Source organism: Doryrhamphus excisus, chromosome 3, assembly GCF_030265055.1.
Source record: "Doryrhamphus excisus isolate RoL2022-K1 chromosome 3, RoL_Dexc_1.0, whole genome shotgun sequence".
NCBI lineage: Eukaryota > Metazoa > Chordata > Actinopteri > Syngnathiformes > Syngnathidae > Doryrhamphus > Doryrhamphus excisus.
This window is the reverse complement of record NC_080468.1, coordinates 3,291,753-3,313,233: the sequence shown is the minus strand read 5'-3', so window position 1 is coordinate 3,313,233 and position 21,481 is coordinate 3,291,753. Positions and strand designations below refer to the sequence as shown.

Here is a 21,481-nt window from a genome sequence, read left to right as displayed (position 1 = left end):
GACTTGAGGGCCACATTTACGGGCCACAGTGTGTTCTTCATTGGCCCACAGCACATTGTAGTGTAGTAGTAAAAGAAAAATACTGCAAAAAAGTTTTGTGGCTCTAGAAATAACAAAAATGAACACCTGCAAAATGACCTGCTGTACCTTTAGCTCTGCTAAATGCTACAGAATTATACTACGTTCATCCATTCTTGGCATCTAAAATGACAAAATAACAGCTCATACGTTTTTAATTAATACATTTTAATTTATTTTTTTTATTTTGAAATTAAAAAAAGTATAAAAAGATAAAATATTTTTCGTCATTTTAGATATACATTTGTTGTTAAATTGAATGTTTTTATTGTCTGTTATCTAAAATAAAAAAGAAAATAACTTAAAAGTATTACATTTGTACTGTCCCATCCAATGGTTAATTAAGAAAAGTTAATACTGAAATCCTCTCTTGCCCGAAGACAGCTGGGATAGGCTCCAGCACCCCCGCGACCCTTGTGAGGAAAAAGCGGTTATAAAATGAATGAATGAACATTTTAATTTATTCTTTTTAATTGTGAAATTAAAAAAGTAATAAAAGATAAAATATTTTCGTCATTTTAGATATACATTTGTTGTTAAATGGAATGTTTTTATTTTCTGTTATCTAAAATAAAAAACAAAATAACTTAAAAATATTACAAAAATATTACATTTGTACTGTCCCATCCAAAAGGTTAATTAAGAAAAGTTAATACTGAAATCCTCTCTTGCCCGAAGACAGCTGGAATAGGCTCCAGCACCCCCCGCGACCCTCGTGAGGAAAGAGCGGTAGAAAATTAATTAATGAATAATACTGAAATTATTGCCCCCCCTCCAAAAAAACAAATATATACATATATTTTTAATGGTTGTTTGTCTATATGTGCCCTGTGATTGGCTGGCCACCAGTCCAGGGTGTACCCCGCCTCTCGCCCGAAGACAGCTGGGATAGGCTCCAGCACTCCCGTGACCCTCGTGAGGATAAGTGGTAGAAAATGAATGAATGAATATATATTTTTAAATGCTGGAAAAAAAGAAATCAAGTGATTTTCCACCAAAATAAGAAATGAATTGACTGATTAATTATCACTATATTCATTATTAATAAAGAAAAAAAGGGCGGGAGGCAGATGAAATACAGGAAGTGAATAAATTACTGCAATATATGTGAAAAGGATGGGGGGGGGGTAGGATTAAATAATCTATGTTTCTTCTTACTCCTTTCAGACATGCAAAACTGTAAATTGTACTCTGTGATGTCACCCATGGTAAATTGTGTACATGTTGACATAAAATGAAAGTGAAACCATTAGTCAAATTGTGAATGTATTGACCTTGACACACCACCATCCACAGGAATGTACCAATATAAGACACCATATAGTGTCAATAATAATAATAATAATAATATTAATAATAAGACTGGTCGTTGTCATAACACAGACATCCACATGACAGCACTCTCTCTCGCTACGTGTCCCCTTACATTGGCTAATGATGACCTTTGGTGTCAAAAAAAAAATAAAAAAAAAGGCCAGTGCCAGCGACCCTGAGTTAATTCCTGGCGGGAGAAGAAGAAGAGGGAGGTCTGGGATGATGTGCTGAGGGCCTTCACCACGACAGACAAGGAAAAGTCAGCGTAATTAGGATTCCGGAAGCTCTTTGTCAAGTTTAATTGAAGCTGACAGCCACTGTGGAGCGGAGAGGGAGAGCGGCCCTTCAAACTACGTGATTCACTCGAACACTGTACAGTCTATCAATCCCTCACACACACACACACACACACACACACACACACACACACACACACACACACACACGCGGTTAAACACAACACACGGTACCATCCATCTTTACAAACTGCATAATGGGCAATAAAAATGCATGATAGATGAATTAATAGGAACAGTTATGCTATTTTAACGAAACATAACACGATTGACACGATGTCGATTACAGAATATGACAGTGTCGTTGCTGTGACGTCGAAGAGGAGTGGGGGGGGGGCAGGCTGCTCCCAGCAACACTATTGTAGTAACAGCTTACACAATGTAAATAATTGTAATTGTATTCTAATTATAAGTGTCTTTTCTTGACATAGTGGAACCACAACACACATGTGGTCCTGCTGTTTTTAAGGATCTACAACAAAAAATGCAATGCAAACATTCTGACCCCCTGTAAAAAAACAAAACAAAAAAAAACACTAATTAAAAGATCATCTATATGACAGGAGCACTTTTAAGGACCTTTTAAGAAACAAAAAGCTGCGCTACTTTTAAGAAACTACTGAACCACTTGTCAAAGATCCTCTATATAACAGGAGTGTGTTGCTGTTTAAAACCACTAGTCAAAGATCTTCTATGACAGGAATGTTCTGTTTCTAAGGGCCTCTGGTTGGGACAGGGTTTTACGGCAGTTGTTTCACTAAGTTTTTAATCCCAGTTGGCATTGAAAGCACCATAGCTGTGCGCTCTGATACAAATAAACATACAGTATATTACTCCCATTTGTTGCTTGCATTGTACTGCTCTTTGTTTTATATACAACATATAAGTAACACACTTTATGCACACTATATAATGCTACACAGACAAGTGCTTTTTCTCCACGACTTACACAAAATAAACACTGTTAGGACACTGATAAACTGTTACTTACCGCTTGCTCTTCTGACTCTTCCACACGACCATGTAACGTTGGCAAGGCGTCAGGCAGGCCTGTCGGCTAGTCCAGCTGCATACTGGCCCATGTTCACAAAACAGTGCAGAGTGAAACGTCATTGGCAGATTAAAATGCATTTCTTTTGCTGGTAGGGAATCAGGAACTCCAACCACTTGTGTCTGATGGTTGCGTTTTTAGGAATTGTAAACAAATGTGGCTTTTCCCGTACGAGCCAGAGGAGCAGGGCGCTTATCTGGCTTACAGACACACCCATATAAGGAAGCATGCTCCTCTGTGACATCACAAAGGGCAGTTTTACCACGCCTTTTCAAACCAAGTGTTTTGAACCATCCCAAACTTCTTTCAGGGGGTCACTATGTCATTATCTGAAACTTTGGCATCATTTAACACATTTTTGTGTATCAGTCATATCGAAGTGCTTAGTGGAATGAATGCAATGATGAATGTAGGACCTGCTAAGCTAATATTTTAATATAAAGACTGACAACTATGTATGTTTTCAGTTTGAGGAAAGTATCGTTTGCCCAAACAACACAAAAAGTTGTGGAGAATGACTTTTATTTTGTTAAACGGTCATGCAATGGAAATAGCACTTTTGTTGTCTGCATATTCTCTAGGTCACGTACTGCCTGCAGCAATGAATTTTTCACGTTTTGGTGGGTTTTTTTTAAGCAGCATTAACTTCTCTTCATTTGTAACTTCATTTTTTTTTTTAAAAAAGGGAAAAAAAACCTTGGCACGTCTTTCTATGACTGTCTTCCATACATACTGTCCACATGCAAGACAAACTTAAAAAAACACAACTTCCATTTCCAGTTTTTGTGTTGAAAACACAAAGGGTGCCCTTTTTTTGTTGACCGTCCACCACAATCCAGATGTGTGGAGGCGGCCCAAGTGCGACGTAGTGATAGAGATTCTACGTGAAGGCACTTTTTAAAGTGACAAGGAATTGGGGATTTTGGCAAAAGTTTTTGCACACTTCAGTGAGCGCGTGTGTGAGGACACATTTAGGAGTACTGCTGGGTGAACCTCTGATGGAACTCCTTCACTTTGCTCAGGAGGATCTTCAGCTTGTCTGCAGGAGGCAGGATGGTCATTCTAGGAACAAGAAGACAAACACAAAGATATTTGACAGGCAACCTGGTACATATTAAACACAGGCAGTCACATAATGAAGTTATTATGTATTATTGCTAATATTTATTTGTGGATTGTTACTTGGTACAAAAAGAGTTTTCATTATGCCCTTAACTTCCCCTTAACGCCCCTCCCAAGTAAAAAAGGCCCCCAACATCGAAAGCTTGAAGTCTCGTCTTAAAACCCACTTTTATTCTCTGGCTTTCAACTCTGAGTGAGTGTCTTTTAGTGCTTTCTTTTTATTTTAATTGGTTTTATTTTTTATACTTTTATTGCTTTGCTTCTTGTTTTTAATATTTTAATATCTATTTTACTATTTTATTTCTTATTTGATCTTTTAGTTTTGGATTAAATTCAATTTGTACCTTTATTTATTGTATTTTATTTTATTTTTACTTTTTATTTTACTAGTCTGTGCAGCACTTTGGAAACTGTTAATAAAATGTGCTATATAAATAAAGTGGATTGGATTAACTTTTGTTATTAAAGTAAGTCTGCAGGCAATGTTTTTAGCATTAGAAATGGCAAATAAATAAAAAAAACAACTCTAAAAATTCACCATTTAATGTAAAGTAACCTTTTTCCCCTTCATTGACCATACATAGGAAGCCTGTCAGAGCGCAAGTTGTTAGCCGAGTAATGCATCAGCAGTGGAGGAGTTAAAGATTTTCACGGACTTTGAAGGATCACCATAAAAAAGTGGCTCGATAAGTACAATGCACCATAATGAAGAAGCTTCACATAAGACTTTTCGATTCATCCTCTGCTGTGTAAATGTAGCAAATGTATATAGGGATTAATTAAAGATACGCCTGGAAGAATACTTTTGGAAGGACAATAGCAGACCATTAAGGACCGCATCTCTTTCAGCACTATTCATTGTCCAATCAAGAGGGGAGTATCCACAGGATAGCATGGATGATTTATTACAAAAAGAAGAAATTGTTCTGCACCTGAAGTGGTAGGTTCCATCCTTCTGGCCGAAGCCGCTGCCAGGGACCAGGCAGATTCCGGTCTCCTCTAACAGCCTCATGCAGTAAAACATGTCAGGTTGCTGGCCTTTTTCCTACAACATTCATTCATTCGTTTTATTTATAGCAGCAACATTCAAGCATGTAAACAAACATTGGCATCAAAAGCCCTGATGTTTTTTTTTATGAACTCCACATGATGGCAGTATCATGAGTAGTGAGCATCCCACAGTTTTATCTACCTCTGCATGCGCTTTAAAATGTTGCTATTGCTAAAATGTTGTTGGTGTGAAACACATGCGTGATATATTTGCTATATTGTTGTTTACAATGAACTCAGAGCTCTTAGTGGAGTGGTTTCCCCTTTTATAGTTATTACAACATTGGTTCTGTGGCTGCTACAGTGCTGTGAAAAGGCGATTGCCCCCTTCCTGATGTTTGTCCCACTTAAATGTTTCAGCATAACACAACTAAACACAAAATGTATTTTCTTTTAATTAAATATTTTATTCTTAAAGGAGAAAAGAAATATTTGTGTTGCATTACATCACAATATGGTGGTAGTAGTGTGATGGTCTGGGGCTATTTTGCCGCTTCAGGACCTGGAAGACTGTGATAAACGGAACCATGAATTTTGCTCTCTAGCAAAAAATTCTGAAGGACAATGTCTGGTTGGTTGAAACCAACTTGGGTTCTTAAGCAGGACAATGATCCATAACACACCAGCAAGTCCACCTCTGAATGACTGAAGAAAAACCAAATGAAGACTCTGGAGTGGCCTAGTCCAAGTCCTGACCTGAGTCCTATTGAGATGCTGTGACATGACCTTAAAATGGCAATTCATACTCCAATGTGGCTGAATGACAACAATTCAGCAAAGATGAGTGGGCCAACATTTGTCCACAGAGCTGTAAGAGACTTACTGCAAGTTATCATAAATGTTTGATTGCAGTTGTTGCTGCTAAGTAAAGGTGGCCCAAGCAGTTGTTAGGTTTAGGGGAAAATCACATTTTCACACAGGGCCATGTAGGTTTGCATTTTTTTTCTCACTTACTAATAAAACGTTTCATTTAAAACTACATTTGCTTTCACTTATCATTGACTACTATTTAAATTTGTTTTGAAACATTGAAGTGTGACAAACATGCAAAAACACTTTTTCACATCACATCACTGTATGCTGTGCAATATACTTGTTAATAAACAAGCATGTGGTGAAGCTATATTTTATTTTGCTCTTCCTCATGCACTCCTGGCACCTTCATTCTCTGCGTGTATACAGACTTTTCCAGCACGTCACATTCTCTACACTTTACCTTTTGTACAAACCACCCCACGATCACTTAAACACAGCAGCAGCCTTCAGGGACTCGAGGCTGTGACGTCACACACTCGATTTCAATGAAACCAATAGTTTCCAGCTTGAAACGACGGTAAGGAGCGAGCACGCTTAATGGATTTACACGCTGCCTCTCACTTTAACTACGTCCCATGGTGGCGCCGCTAAACAAGCCAGGCGCTTCTCCTCTCGGACCGCCTATATCCCAATGCCGAGAAAAGTTAACAAGGACCGGCTGACCTTTTCATGCGTGAGGCTAATCAGATTCTCAGCGGCTCGGCGCGCCTTCTGACTTTTATTTTTTTAGCTTTGAAATGTTTAATGCCACACGGGAGTATTCCTGTGCTTGTCCTTCAGTGGCACATCCTGGACCATGACGCAGCAGTCCGGGCACAGTGAGGGGGAACTACCGCTGTAGCTAGTCGAGAGTGTCGAGTGGCAACCATCTTTGAAGCGCAGTACAGCATTAAACTATGTGTCAGAGTTATGAACATTATACGGCAACCGTATTGGTCCCATCTCGTGGCGGTAGCCGATTTTATCTTCAAAATACCGTGGATCGGCAGCTGATCCTCATCCTGAAGATCAGATTGGGACATCCCTGGCACAAAGCTTGCATATTGTCTCAGTAGTAGTACTGTACTACAGTTCTTCTTTCTTTTACGCTAGATGATGTGGAAGTTTGGTGGAACTAAAGGATAGGAAATTCTATTCATTCTGTCTCTGTTAGCAACAGTCAAGGGACCTTCTCAACTCACACAACACACTTCCAACCTTCAAAATAAGAGCGCTTTGGGCTTTATCCTGTTTGTGTTACCAAACTACGGGTGTCATAATAATAGCTTATACTAACATTCATTCATTTTCTACCGCTTATCCTCACGAGGGTCACGGGGGTGCTGGAGCCTATCCCAGCTGTCTTCAGGCTGTGAGCCAGAAAACAAAGTAAAGCCCTAGTCAAAAGTAAACTTTTGTGAAAGTGTATTCCTGTAAAAGGAAACTTCATAACATTTACATTCAAAATGAATGCTTTGACCATGCAAACCTTTATGACGCTGCCTCTTAAAGCATCAGAATCGTTAGGAACCAAATCAAAACGAGGAATCGAAGCCGTAGTAGTTCAAATTCAAAAAATACCCAACCCAAATTTTTACATTGAAGAATGCTAAAATGTTCCTTAAAAACATTACTTGCACAGTTAATAAAAGGTTAGCATCCTGAAACGGATTCATTCCAAATCAATACAGATTAGAGGTTGATCAGCATCTCCTAACTGACGGTTTTTGGACCCTTAAGGTTCAACAAAATATGGCTTTTCACCAGACAGTGACCAAATGTAATGGAGTCTTCTACCACAATGTGTAGGTGGAGTCCATGTTTTACCGTTTAAGACTTACCGTGGCTTCTTTGACAGCCTTCTCTGGAATGCTGATACGAGGGAAGGAGTACATGGCGCCCTGCACTGGATTGCAGCTGATGCCAGGCACCGTGTTCAGAACCTCTTGCGTCAGTTTGGCCTTCTCTGCTAAGGCGTTTAGCGTGGCTGTGCGCTCCTGGATGTGGAAGAAAAAAACAAACAAACATAAACGCATAACCACAAAGAAGAGTTGACTATTTGACAATATTTAGTTGGAGATTTGTGTACCTTGAGGAATTGGTTATATGACGGCTCGCCAGGCTGCGGCGGGTTGACCACCAGGTCCATTAGCGCCTGTCCAGGAACTGGAGGGCACAGTCGGACTGATACCAGCTTGGTGAGCTGGGCCTTCACCTCGTCGTCCATGTTGATGATCTCCATGTAGCCGCCCCGGAAGCCGCACCTTGAAGTAAAACATGACATTCACTGGAAAAGGAAGTTGGAAGAGCAGTCACCCGATGAAAGAAAAAATCCTCCCTTACTCTCCCATGTAACACTTGGAGGTGGAATGGAAGGAGACCAGCTCCACTGTGTTGGAGTATTCAGGCCCCATCTCAAACAGCACCTTCTTAAACGAGTGGAACTGGCAGCCTTCAGCATACACATTATCCTGGTAAACCTGACAAAGATGGAGGGTTATGGTATGTTGCCTGGCGCTTTTTAGACGATAAGATGTTACCTCATCGGCCATGAGGAAAAGACGCTCCTTGGCGGCGAATCGGATGACGTCCTCAATGCACTTCCTGTTTTGAACCTGGCCTGTGAAGAGGAGGGTTGTTACTTATGGTGAACCACATGGTTGTCTGTTGCTGCCATCTAGTGGCTCTACTCAAAAATACCTTGCTAGGGTTAAACCACATGTAGTGGTGTAAATGTACACTACCATCACGGTTTAGTACCTACCTCACTTTTAAGGGAGCAGATTGGTTATTTTGGGTCCAGTAAATGAAGAACATGCTCTACATAAAACTACTTAGCTTTTGTGCAGACAAGATGATTTTTAAAATAAGTCAAATAAATCATAAGTCAAAAAATACATAAATAACAGTTTGAAAATCGCTCCCACACACAGTTTTTCAAACATTCATTAATTAATACAAAGCTCCAGACTAACTTGGCCCTAACAGTGGCCCTTAACTTCAAATTTGAAGAACACACGTAGAGAATTTAGGATTGCACACCGAAAGTAGGAGTTACTGTCAGCTACTGGAACACGACTTTGTCAGCGACAAGAAATTTTCAATAATAATCAAATAATATCAGCAAAACCAACCAGACTTTTTTCCCCTTCAGTTGTGTGGAACGAATTATTTGACACAAACCAAAATTTTATTGGATGCCCGTTTTAGAGTAATACTAATAGCCATGTCTAGATGGCTTTAATAACATAAAAAAACATATATTTGGAAGCTTGTAAACAGGTTTTCTATGCCATCACTACAAAAAAATTCCATTCATGAAGAAGGATTCCTACTTTGCAGAAATTAACTGTGATGAACAAGGGATTACTGTACTAATTGTAGTAAATAAATAATTTTTGGACCAATGAACACCTTATGATCTCTGATGGTACACGAATGTGCCGCAGCACAGTCGTTAAGAATCACTACCGTACCAAAATATCCAATGTACCGTTATACTCCTAATACATGGGATACATGTTTTCTTCAAATAGGTAAAGGTTTTGTAGGTATCCCAAAAATTTCACTTCAATTTAGTGTATTTGGGGCCTCTTTTTGGTGGAAGCCCCCGAACAGAAAGTACAGTTTATGTGTGGTGAGCGCTAATAAACTTGACAAAGACCTTTTCTCTTGTAAACTTGTTCAGTTACCTGACACGCTACTGTTAATTAGGGAGCTAACATCCATGTTTGGGTTTATTTTTGTTAGAAATGGAGTTCCAACAAGAAAATATTATTCTGAGATGTTGGGGAAAACGGACGCATTACCAGTAGGGTTCCCGGGGTTGATGATGCACAGCGCCCGGGGGTTGCAGTAGCTCCTGGCATCCTCCAGAGCTCGCTGCAGTTCACTGATGTCCAGACTCCAGCACTTCTCCTCGTTGAGGTAGTAGTTGATCTGCACAGCACCCAGCTCGGCCAGTGCCGCCGAGTACAGTGGGTACTGGGGGATAGAGATCATGACGCCGGTGCGGGCCGTGCCCTCGCCGCACACCAGCAGCTTGAGCATGGTCTGAACATGTAAAAATTTCCAAATGAAAAACAGGGGTTTTTCTGGGGGGGTCAATGTGGTAAACGTATGGGTTTCATCTTTACCACAATGCCATCGCTCGCTCCCGTTGTGAGGTAAATGTTGTCCGGGTCGCAATACACGCCACCATCTCTTTGCTCAATGTAGCGGGCCACGTCCTGGCGTACGGAGTCAATGCCTTGACTGGCGCTGTAAGAACCTAAAAACAACAACAAAATAGTCAGAGGGGAGAACAGTAATCCCCAAAGTCCTTATGCTGTAACTGCAGGGTGTTGATTCAAGTAAAGGTGGGAACATGTAACAACCCCATCCATTTTTCAGTGGAAAATGCATGAATATTCATGACAAAATGAAGGCATATGCATGATTCGGGAGTTTATGGACGTGCTGATCTAAATTAGGATGTTCGGTCTTTGCGGAGGTCTTTTGCATTAATTACAATATATGGCTATTTCCTACCAGAAGTAGCAGTAGAAGTTGCTATGCCAGCCAAAAGCCCGAGCAGAGGGTAGACAACTATAATGTGTAAGATTACTGCAATTTCATGTAATAATTTCATGCCAACTTACCCATACTGTAGCCGCTGCACGACTGCAAAATACGTTGAGCTCTGCTTTTGGCATCTTCCGGGAATGTGCCGTCGTTGAGCAGCTCGGGGTAAGAGCAGAGTGCCAACACCTTGGTAACGCAGAGAGGTGGGAACGTGAAAGGACACTATGATGTATGTTATACATACAGTATATATACAGTCATAGAAAAAAACATTAGACCACCTTTGTATTGAACCATTTTAGTGCATGGTACAATTAAAGGCATTTGGACAATTTTGATTTGATGCTGCTTATCAAGTGATAACAAAAATAGTTTAATTTAAGAGCTGATACTATCATGGTTTTCTTGATAATCCAAAAAACTAAAGCATTGTATCGCCAAGAAATTAAACTCTTGTGAGCTATTTTTGTTGTCATTTGTCCAAACAAAGGTACCTTTAGTTGTACCAGGTATTAAAATGAAAAAGAAACAGTGTGTGTGTGGTGCATTATAGAGCCAACCTGTCTAAAGAAAGTGATGGGCTGCTGGCCCATAGCGTGTGCGTCACCGATGTTTGCTTTGATAACCTCCTCGAACGGCTTCTTCCTCCCCTGCATGACAAACAAACAAACATGAGCTTTGACAAACAATGCAACTCAAAAATAACATTCATTTTTTTTTAAACAAATGTTTTTTGTCACATAGCTGGGATAGGCTCCAGCACCCCCTGCGACCCTCGTGAGGAAAAAGCTGTAAAAAATGAATGAATTAATGTTTTTTGTCACACTCCCCCTTCTGTTTTTTTGCATATTGTAGCTCTACTTAAAACCTCATTAAGGTCCAAATGTGTAAAATGTATATTCTAGCAATTTTTAGGTCTGTGTGTGTTAGATCTTGTGCAGGTTCAAAATGTTTGGTGACCACTGCTCTATAGTTACGTAAATATACTTGCTTCTCTGAGGAAATATGCTGTTTACATGTTGTCAATGTTTATAGGATGTTTACATTGTAGTACAACTACAGATGAGCGCAAAATTCCAAATTATTTTTATAAAAGCAACAATGAAAGTCTTCACAACATGCATGCAAACATCCATCCTCATCTTGCTGATGCCTCCTGACACATTACTCACATAACACAGATACCTTTTAACCTCCTAAGTGATGGCTGGGGATGTGGGGGGTAGTGGAAGCGGGTGGGGTTGTTAAGCTTAGGTTTTATGACATCCATAAAGTGGAATCAACATAAATGAGGTCCAGGGCTGTAATGTAAAGTTTGTGAAGGCTTGAGCAGCTGCGACCCCTGCAGGGTTCACAGGAGGCGACGGGTGGTAAAAAGGCCAGGCTGGCCGACATGTGTATAAACTAACAAGGACGCACATGCACACACACACACACAAACAACACACACGCACACACACTGTGCACAGCTGCAGCCGGGGGTAGTGGGAGAAGAGGAGGGAATTTTCACCAACATTCCCCCGAAATCAAAACAGCCTGTTTGTCCGACTACAAACATAGGAGCCTCTCGCTGGCTTATTGGTCAAAGACAGGAACAGCCTGAGCCAATCAAATTAATGGGAGGGTGTCACACCCCAAAGTCATCCCAGTATGTCACCTCGGTCACGATAGAGGGATCTTTGCGCTTCTTCGATTTGACTTTTACTCGTCCTTCATCACTGATGAGTCAGTCATGCAAACATTTACAAGAGAGTGGAGTACTGCTGTCTATTCTCCAAGCTCCATAACAGACTAAATAAACATGAGAAATACATCCTGTACATCCAGTATATATCCAGGATACATCCAGTAGATTTACTTCATCAATCATAACAAAATGTGGTCACTGATGATTGTTTTTCTTATTATAAGTGTGTTGCTATAAATGTCATGTTACTTCACATAATATGATGTCGCTCTTTAGAAGTATATTTACAAAGCTTTTAAGAAATCTAAGCTGGCAAACAGTGCAGAGTATAAAAATAAACTATGTAGTCAACACAGAAAAAATATTGAAAGTACTTTAAAAGTATATATTTTTGTTTTTTTAATGAAATTAAGGGAGGAAATACAGTGGAACCTAGCTTAGTCGACCCGAAACGGACGCTTACTAAATCCAGTTTTCCCATAAGAACTAATGTCAGTCCAATTATTCGCTCCAAGAAAACAAGTTTTCATAGTTTCACGGTTATTGTTTGACATGCAGAAAACAATTCAAAATCCATATGAATACATATAAATGATGAATGGGGTGTCAGGAGACACCCAACTCACGAGATTTGAACAATTTTAAGAAAAGTACTTTTAAAAAATGTAACTCACAAAACAATGCAGGTGCACTACTCCATGATTATTGCCCCACAAATAAGCCGCTGATGACATAAGAATATACAACAATTATACATATTATTTACTATTTATGTTTAATAATTAAATTAAAATTAAAAGGCCTTTAAACATTTAAGCTTTTTTTTTTTAAAACAAAGCTGGTAAATAGTGCAGAAGATCAAAATATGCGTGTGTGGGTTTTTTCCAGGTACTCCCACATTCCAAAAACATGCTAGGTTAATTGGCTACTCTAAATTGTCCATAGGTATGAATGTGTATGGTTGTTTGTTTATATGTGCCCCGCCTGTCGCCCAAAGTCAGCCGGGATAGGCTCCATTATACCCCCTGCAACCCTAATGAGGATAAGCAGCAATAAACTGGATGGATGGATATTTACCTTATATAATATATCCCAAAGAATACCCAAACATGTCCTTACTTTATGCCTTTGTTCTTTACTGTGCAGCCTTTGGTCCCATATCAAAAATACCAGTGTAACGCTAAGTGGCCTGCATGTACTGTATGTGTGTACCTAGTATCTTTTTAAAACTTTAGTTCCGGACCAGAGCACTGAACAAACCCTAGTGATAACAGACTGCTACAGTTGTCATCAACATCAAGTTCGCAAACAAAAAACCTTTCATTTAAGCACTCTTAGTACGCTTATTGGTGGACACCAGAGTTGATAGCGTTCACCAAACAAACTGTACAAGAGTTCATCGGATTAATCTGCATTTCGGCCTCCCCCTCACTGGCAGCGACCTTGGCCATAATTTGGAGTTGCTTTGTCCCCCCCCTCCTCTTTCGTCGCCCAGTCATCCTGTCCTGTCTACGCTCTGTCAGACTGTATATGTATGTACAGGCGGGCGATTGCTCAAATTTGCTTGTACCTCGTATAAGTGACAATAAAATTCCGTTCTATTCTATTTGTTTTAACCAAGACAAATATGACAATAGTGAATACACTCGTATTCACTATTGACAGCAACAATCTCTGTCTCTGAACTAACTAATTGCTCAACAATGTTTGAAATACTTTGGAATAATGTTCACAAATATAAAAGGCTGTTTTATAGGCTGCCAGAGGACATGGAAGATGGACAAAGAACCTTGTGTGTATGTGTGTGTGTCTCAGTTGATTATCAGCTCAATGCCCTTGAGGACAAAACAAACACTGTAATGGACAACATGCATGTATGCATGCATGCATGAGGAAGGAGGACCTTTTTAAAACACTTGATCACTCAATGTTTATTAAAAATATCTACTATAAATAGTGTAATTATAGCCTGCTCAGCTAGCATTAATACCACCAAGGGGTTCATTGTAAACAACAGTACGACAAGTGTTAGTTTCACACCTAATAAATGAATGGGAAAAACAATATTTTAAAGCACATACAGAGTTACATAAAGCTACTATGCTGACCTATCAAATGTCAAATACAGCTAGTGCTATTTTGTGTGGTTGCCTACAGCCACAGCTGATGCCACATATTAATATTTGTATATTGAACTGCATTTAAATCTATTTTCTGTACGATCCCAATAGTTTAACGCCATGTTTTGTTTTACCCAATACTAATAGCAGACTCAGACAGTGCTTGAGTCTTTGCCTGCCGGTTCCACCCAAGGCCAGGCTAACCAAACAATGTTTGATACATTTTTTTCTGGGCAGTCTCAACAGGAGATATTTGATTTTCACAGCAGCCTGCACTGTGTACACCAGCCAGCAGCTGTCTGGTACATAACCAGTAGCAGTGAAGAGGGGAGCAAAGAGGTCAGAAAAAAAGCACTTACAGCAAGACTTTCACCTCTACGATCACTACACAAACACAAGTTATAGATGATTCATGTTCAAATGAGAAGTGCAGCAGATGATGAAACGGGAGGGTAAATCAGCGTCAAAAAGGCCCACTTAGGAGAAAAACTTCAATGATTAACTCACAGATGGACTTTGCCAAGAGGATATGGGAGCAACGGGCCAAGTGATAACACAATGACTTGTCATTCCGGATTTTTTAAGTGCCGTTGGCATTCAGACAGAACCTTTTAGCCTGGGGGTGTGCAGTGTGCAGAAAGCAAACACAATGCAACCTTGGTTTGCATCATTATTCCATTCCAGAATTTCTGACTCTATCCAAAACATACTCTAGCCAAGTACATTTTCCCATAAGAAATTATGTTGATCTAATTGATCAGTTCCAGAAAGCCAAAAGTGCTTTTCTTTTCTTTTTTATAGTCGGATGTTTTGTGAGAAAAACTCACACAGTGGCTTAATAAGGACAAGATGTGCAAAATATTGTAGGTTAATGCAAAATGTACGCAAACTGAGGCAAAATCTTGAGGTATTTTTTTTTTACATTAACCAAAAAAATCCCACTAACTGGGGCGTACACTAGCCGAGGTTCCATTGTACACTCTTCCATTGTACACCAGAGAAATGGCAGAATGAGCTATCATTGGGAAAACATCCAGGCGGCTTTTGAACGAATTAGCTCACACTGAAACAAGGGCGTAAATTTGTTTAAAAATTTTTAAAAAGCCACGGTTCAACAGGTTCATCTCCACAAGCTAATATGATCCAATACAAGATATTCATTCATTTTCTACCGCTTATCCGCACGGGGGTTGCGGGGGTGCTGGAGCCTATCCAAGCTGTCTTCAGCCGAGAGGCAGGGTACACCCTGGACTGGTCGCCAGCCAAAATTATTCAATGCATGTAAAAGCACCTTTTCCCCAACTAAGTATTGTAGAATAGCCAGGAGGAGCCAGTTGATGTGTGATGGGAGTTTGGTGGCACTAAACATCACAGAAATAATTGAATGATCGTTTATTGGTTCGTGTATCGGTAGTACACAGCTTCCGCGCCACGATGCCATGGGGGAGGAGCTTGACCTCATCTAAAACACAACTTTTTCTTTTCATTAAGCCTGGATAAAAGAGGAGTGTGTTTTTATATTTTATTATTAGTTTATTGCTAGGCTGCACGGCGGTTGTGTGGTTAACGTGCAGACCTCACAGCTAGGAGGGGTTCAATTCCGCCCTCTGCCATCTCTGTGTGGAGTTGACATGTTCTCCCGTGCATGCGTGGGTTTTCTCCGGGTACTCCAGTTTCCTCCCACATTCCAAAATCATGCTAGGTTAATTGGCGACTCCAAATTGTCCATAGGTATGAATGTGAGTGTGAATGGTTGTTTGTCTCTATGTTCCCTGTGATTGGCTGGCCACCAGTCCAGGGTGTAGCCCGCCTCTCGCCCGAAGACAGCTGGGATAGGCTCCAGCAACCCCTGCGACCCTTGTGAGGAACAGTGGTAGAAAATGAATGATTGAATGAGTTTATTGCTATTCTTTGTTTGAAAGCTAACATTTATTAGCTTACAATTAATTGATAAGCCTACTGTATCGCTACATTTATAGTGAAGCAACCATCCATTTCCTATGCCGCTTATCCTCACTATGGTAACGGGGGTATGCTAGAGCCTATCCCAGCTGACTGGTCTGGAAGCATTCATTCATTCATTTTCTTCCGCTTATCCTCACGAGGGATGCGGGGGTGCTGGAGCCTATCCCAGCTGTCTCCGGGTGAGAGGCGGGGTACACCCTGGACTGGTCGCCAGCCAATCACAGGGTCTGGAAGCAGTTTTTGAAAAATACCATTTCAGGGCACCCACAATGCCGTCTCATGTGGATGAGAGGCTGAAACGATAAAATAAAATAAAATAAAATCCACTTTCCTGTGGATTAGCTCTGTCTGTGTTACCATAGTTGGAAAGAGGTATCATCTGCTGTGTAACAAAGGGGTTCAATATGTACTATATTTATAACTTTACAGCAGTTACAAACATCACAGCAGTCGTGTCATACAGATACTTTGGCTTTTCACATGAAGTCCTTAAAACATTAAAGGATCTTTGAATATCTTAAATATGTTGACTGTTTTAATTTATGACTTTATTTCAATACGAACCCAGAACATCTTTTTGTGGAACATGGCTCGTCCAAAATGTGTTTTTTTTTAGCAACAAAGTGCTCCAAAACTTGAACTAACAAATCAAAACAAAAATACAAAAGTGATCGTTATCACCCACCTCAGAGAGCTCTTTCTCCAGCTCCACGGCCCGCTGTACGATGGGGCCCCGCACGGCATACTCCACCATCTTCACCGTAGGGTTCATGGTGTCGATGGTCAGCACCTTGCCCCGGGGCGAGGCACCGTTCTCGGTCACGCTCTCCTTCGGGAGTCCGCATCGTGTGGAGCTCAGGCCGGCCATAGTTCTGGCGGACAGAGGGGGAGAGGTCAATGGACGCAACACGGGAATACCGCCGCTGCTAACAGCTAGCGAGTCTCCCCGTCCCCAGGTCAAACTAAAGCGGAGTTTACGGGGCGACAGCCACCCTATCCTCGCTGCGGCCATGTTCTCCTAGCGCGTTTTGGGGAACTTAATTAAAGAGTTAACTAGTTCAACTAAGCTGAGCAAGTGCAGGCTCCACGGTCAAATCTCTGCGTAGATCTTTGAACTTGAGTCAGGGTGAAAGTACAAACTTCGTCAAAACAGAAGGTGGTAAAAATCCCCCCAGAGATGTTTCCGAGGAGCTTCGCAGCATCCGCTTTCTATTTTCTTTTCTTTTCTTGCTTTCTTTTTTTTCAGAGGAGGAGGTGATTGGCAATACATTGTGCACACATGGCAACGCTTACAAACGGCGTATCTCCCCCTCCTTTCTGTGTGGGCTCCGCCACTAACCCTCCCCTTTTACCCGTTATCCAATACACCCAGCTCCGGTTCTGCACAAGTTTTGAACCCTGACGTGGCGCGACTGGATACAACTCCAAACCAAAGACAGACAGTCAGTAATACAGTGACTCCACTGTGAAGGAGTTTGGGAGGAGACTACGAATGAGTTTTTTAATGCAAAATAAGCATGGATGCTCCTCCTATTTGGGAATCAGTGAACAAAGTCCTGTTGAAATCAGACTTTCCAGGTTTGAAAATGCAAAATAAGATGCATCAGTAGAGACAGCCATCACATACTTCGATGAAATGCTTTGATTGCTTTAATGTCAACAGAATAGCTGTACTGTACACTCTTCATTACAAGAGTGTGCCCGATTGGATGGCATCCCTTGTGCATAGCCCCCTCATTAGGTCACCATACAAGATTTTCTATTGGAATACGTCAAGGTTCTGGTTAGACTTAACTTTGCAAAACATTTCCTACTTTTGGACAGTTTGAATTAAAAAACCGGTTCATCCAGCAAGATGAACGGGATGTCACATGACATGTAAATGACACTCAGATGGATTGTGGTCCAAAATGCTTTGGAAGACATGCTGTACATATATCTAATATATATATATATCCTCAAAGTTTTAAAATAATTCACTTATGGACAATTAGTTGCCTCTCTAAGATGTTTTTGCTTGATGGCAGCCATGGTTTTCAGCCAACCTTATTTTTATACACATGCTGGTCAGTCCCCAACAGAAGTGTACTTTATTTAATGGTGACTCGACTGAACACCTCGAAGTAACATTGGGTTTTTGTAGAGTGTGTGAGAAATTTCAATTTCGTGGGTCAAACTTTGGGATTTATTAACACTTCCGCCATGTGATTTATTTTTTCAAAAACATAATGGGGGTTATAGAGAGAGGGATTGTATGGCACCTCGCTCTGGGAGGTTCAGGGCTCCTTGAGCAACCACAACATTCAACTATTAAGCTTCCTTTAGAGCAAGCCCACAAAAGTAATCAAAGACAGAATGGAAGTGTATTAGCAGCTGTCACTAATCGTTGTGTTTAAACAGATGCTTTTATTGCAAATGTCGATCCGATATCAGAAGAGATGGCATCGGGCCACCTCCAGACAAGTCGTACACAGACAGGAAATAATGTACTACAAACCAAGTAAAACCCAGCCTTAACAGTCCACATCAGCGCAGCTTAATGATTTTTTTAAGGATGTGCACTTAACCCTATGCGTAGACGGAACTCGAAACCTGAGAAATGCAACAAAATGTTTCCCGTGTACCAAACGGGTCTGGACACCCAAATCCAACAGAAAACTAGGGGATTTTGCACAGGAGATGCCCTTTGTAACCTGACATCATATGGGACCTTTGTGATTCTTACTGATAGACTCCCAAAATCACTTAATGTTGTCATTACAAATAACAAAAAGATACTTTAATAAAGCATTAATATAAATGATCAAAACTGAGGCAGGATGAAACAGAATGAACATAAACCAAGTGGCCACATTTGAATTGATGTTCTCTTTAAAAAGGCCAAATATGAAATAATAATCAGCATTGTCCATTCCCATTTCACATTATCATTGACACAAACAGCAAAGCAGGTCATATGGAACTGTTTCTTAGCGTGATGCAAAGCGACAGCTACAGTAATAAACATATAGATAAATTAATACCTCTAAACTGTAAAAGTAATTTTCATTAGATACATGCAGGTGGATGTAATATTGTAGCCAGTGTGATGTATACTGAGTCGCTATTACTAGATCAGTGATCTTTAGGCAACTTTAAACATGTTATGCTCGACAAATCATTGTCTGTAATAAAAGAGAAGTTAAACCCGTGAAAATAAATAGCAAGGCGGACTTTGGCTGAAGTCCTGTGCTATGCAAAGATCTAACGCCCTTGTCAGAATGCAGTAGCTGCTGTTATGGTGGAGAGAGTCTGTGTGGCGATGGTGGGGAGGGCGAAAGTTGGCACCACTGGGGGAAGAAGCAGAAAAAGGTGATGCTGTGATGTCTGAAGTCCAAAGCTTTTACACTCATCTGTGATCAAATAGCACTGTAGTGGCTGGTGGGACAGTCCATGTACAAAGTCCCCTGTGTTCCCCTGGTGGGCTCCCTCCTCCTCCTCCTCTGTGAGTGGACTTGACTCCTCCTGCTTGAAGTAGCGCGTAGTGCAAAAAATGTAGAAGAGCTTCAGGAGTTCCCAGCAGCGAGCCTTGGGCGGTAAAGCAGGATCACCTTGCGGTTGAGCACACATGGGGGGCAACACACTGGAGATGGAGCGGTGGTTCTCCCGGTTGATGAGGAGAAAGGCGAGGATATCAGGGCGTAAGAATAAGGATGCAGGGAGACAACGTTCCCCAATGGCAAGGCAGTTTCTCACCGTGTCCACGAGAGGTGACCAAAAGCGACCCACCAGGCCACTCTCAGCTCCGTGTAGTGAGGGCGTGGGCCCGCACAGCACACAAACATCAGCGCCAGGCAGGAGCCGGAAACAGAGCAGGCGGTGCGCCACAGTGGGGCTGCCTTGAGGAAGAAACACGGGGTAGTCACAGGAGGCCGAAGCAGAGTCCGAGAGTGATAGCATCAACGCTGAGAGGAGCACTATTTCCTGCGGAGCGAGGCGCCACCACATGTCTGTGGCAGCCGCAATCCGCCCATGGACGAGGAGGCAGCCAAATTCGCTGTCCGCAGCTTTAGCGAAGCCCTGCAGGGCCTCCTGGAGGAGAGTCGGCTGCGGAGACAGCAGGCAGTCGGCGCAGTGCGTCAGCTGGCCCAAGATGCCCTCTTTCTGGTCCTCCAGCAGCACATCGATGAGGCCAAAGCAGGAACGCAGGTCCTTCTTCAGCCGCTCCACGTTCCTCACATTGGTCAACTCGTCCTGCCCTAGCACCATCACCATGGAGCTCCATACGTTCTCAAGGAGGCGCTGGAGATACACACGCTCTCCTTTACTGCTGCCCGCTTGGTGACCCCCGCTCACAGCAATGAGCATCACACTATCCTGGAAGACTCGCCACACCACTTTGCCACCTCCTTCAGTCTCACAGCTGGACAACACCACGCCCTGTCCACTTCCAAACATGTGGACACCATTCAGGGAGCCAATGATGGAGAAGGGGAGCTGCCTGGAGGCCCCTCTTGTAAAAAGGGGAACCCCACTGCTGGCTGTGAGGCACACCAGCTGTATGGGCCCCTCCTGGACCATCATGCTTGGTTTAAGAGTAGTCAAATGAGGTATTTACGGAAGTGATTGTAAGGCGGAATGAGCAACGCTAGCTCGTAACTCATTGGCTAGTTTAGCGCGGGCGAGTACCCGGGTCATCCGTTAGCATCAGCAGCTACAACCAACTTATCGACAACAGAAGAACGCTAAACTAAGACATTATTATGCAGCAAATTATGACCGATATTTGTGACACACAAGGGCAGCTTCATCTCACAGGATGGGAAAGGGAAAGGGGATGGACATGCTGCGTTAAGGAGACAGGTTACCGTCGTTTCCACAGCAACGCGGTCCCATGATTCATTTCTTCAACCGGCGGAGGAGAGCGTTTCATTTGGCCGGTCCAAAATCCTTTTAATGATATGTTCACTATCACAACAGAAAAACAATGCGATAGTCGGATACCGTAAATTCGGTGCCGTGAGTAAACGTGCCGGTTTATCGCGTGTTTTTCATTTTGTCGAAAGGGAGACGTCTGACTTCTTCCTCGTTTTTTTCTTCTTCTGTGGTAAGCCGTTTTGGTACGCTTGCGCCACTGTCTGGTCACGTTTTTTCCACATAGAGGCCAATTTAAATGAATCAAACAGAACATTAGCTGGAAGACAATTAAACATACCATTATAAATATAAACAAAACATTGTATTACTGTACTTTTATCAGTTGGGGTAACATTCGTCGTAAACCCAATTCTCGCGAGATGTGTCAAATCACGTTCTTACTGCCGTTAGAGGGCGCTGTATACAGGTGCTCGAATATTGTTTTCCCTTATTTTCATGCAGTTGGTTAGTAGTTAATAAGCTTCATCTATTCTATAAAAACAAAGGTTTACAAGCACTAATAAGCTGTACAACACTTTGGGTT

General features: G+C 41.6%; 2 protein-coding genes across 5 annotated transcripts; both read right to left on the bottom strand.

The window, feature by feature from the left end:
* Positions 1-3,243: 3,243 nt before the first annotated feature.
* On the bottom strand, positions 3,244-21,186 carry gpt (glutamic--pyruvic transaminase). 4 transcript variants are annotated; one of them, XM_058067804.1, is made up of 12 exons: positions 20,889-21,186; positions 16,727-16,913; positions 10,830-10,919; positions 10,347-10,455; positions 9,843-9,976; positions 9,516-9,759; positions 8,247-8,326; positions 8,050-8,186; positions 7,796-7,970; positions 7,548-7,703; positions 4,794-4,906; positions 3,244-3,801 (listed from the first exon to the last, which is right to left on the bottom strand). In XM_058067804.1, exons 1-12 carry the CDS (start codon positions 20,951-20,953, stop codon positions 3,711-3,713), a joined length of 1,581 nt encoding a protein of 526 aa, XP_057923787.1. In that variant the 5' UTR covers positions 20,954-21,186; the 3' UTR covers positions 3,244-3,710. The 4 variants fall into 4 exon arrangements, with proteins under 4 accessions (XP_057923787.1, XP_057923791.1, XP_057923789.1 ...); XM_058067808.1 differs by lacking the exon at positions 20,889-21,186 and adding an exon at positions 17,394-17,500; XM_058067806.1 differs by lacking the exon at positions 20,889-21,186 and adding an exon at positions 17,182-17,374.
* On the bottom strand, positions 17,918-20,863 carry fuz (fuzzy planar cell polarity protein). Its single transcript, XM_058067809.1, has one exon. It carries the CDS (start codon positions 20,602-20,604, stop codon positions 19,297-19,299), a length of 1,308 nt encoding a protein of 435 aa, XP_057923792.1. The 5' UTR covers positions 20,605-20,863; the 3' UTR covers positions 17,918-19,296.
* Positions 21,187-21,481: the final 295 nt, after the last annotated feature.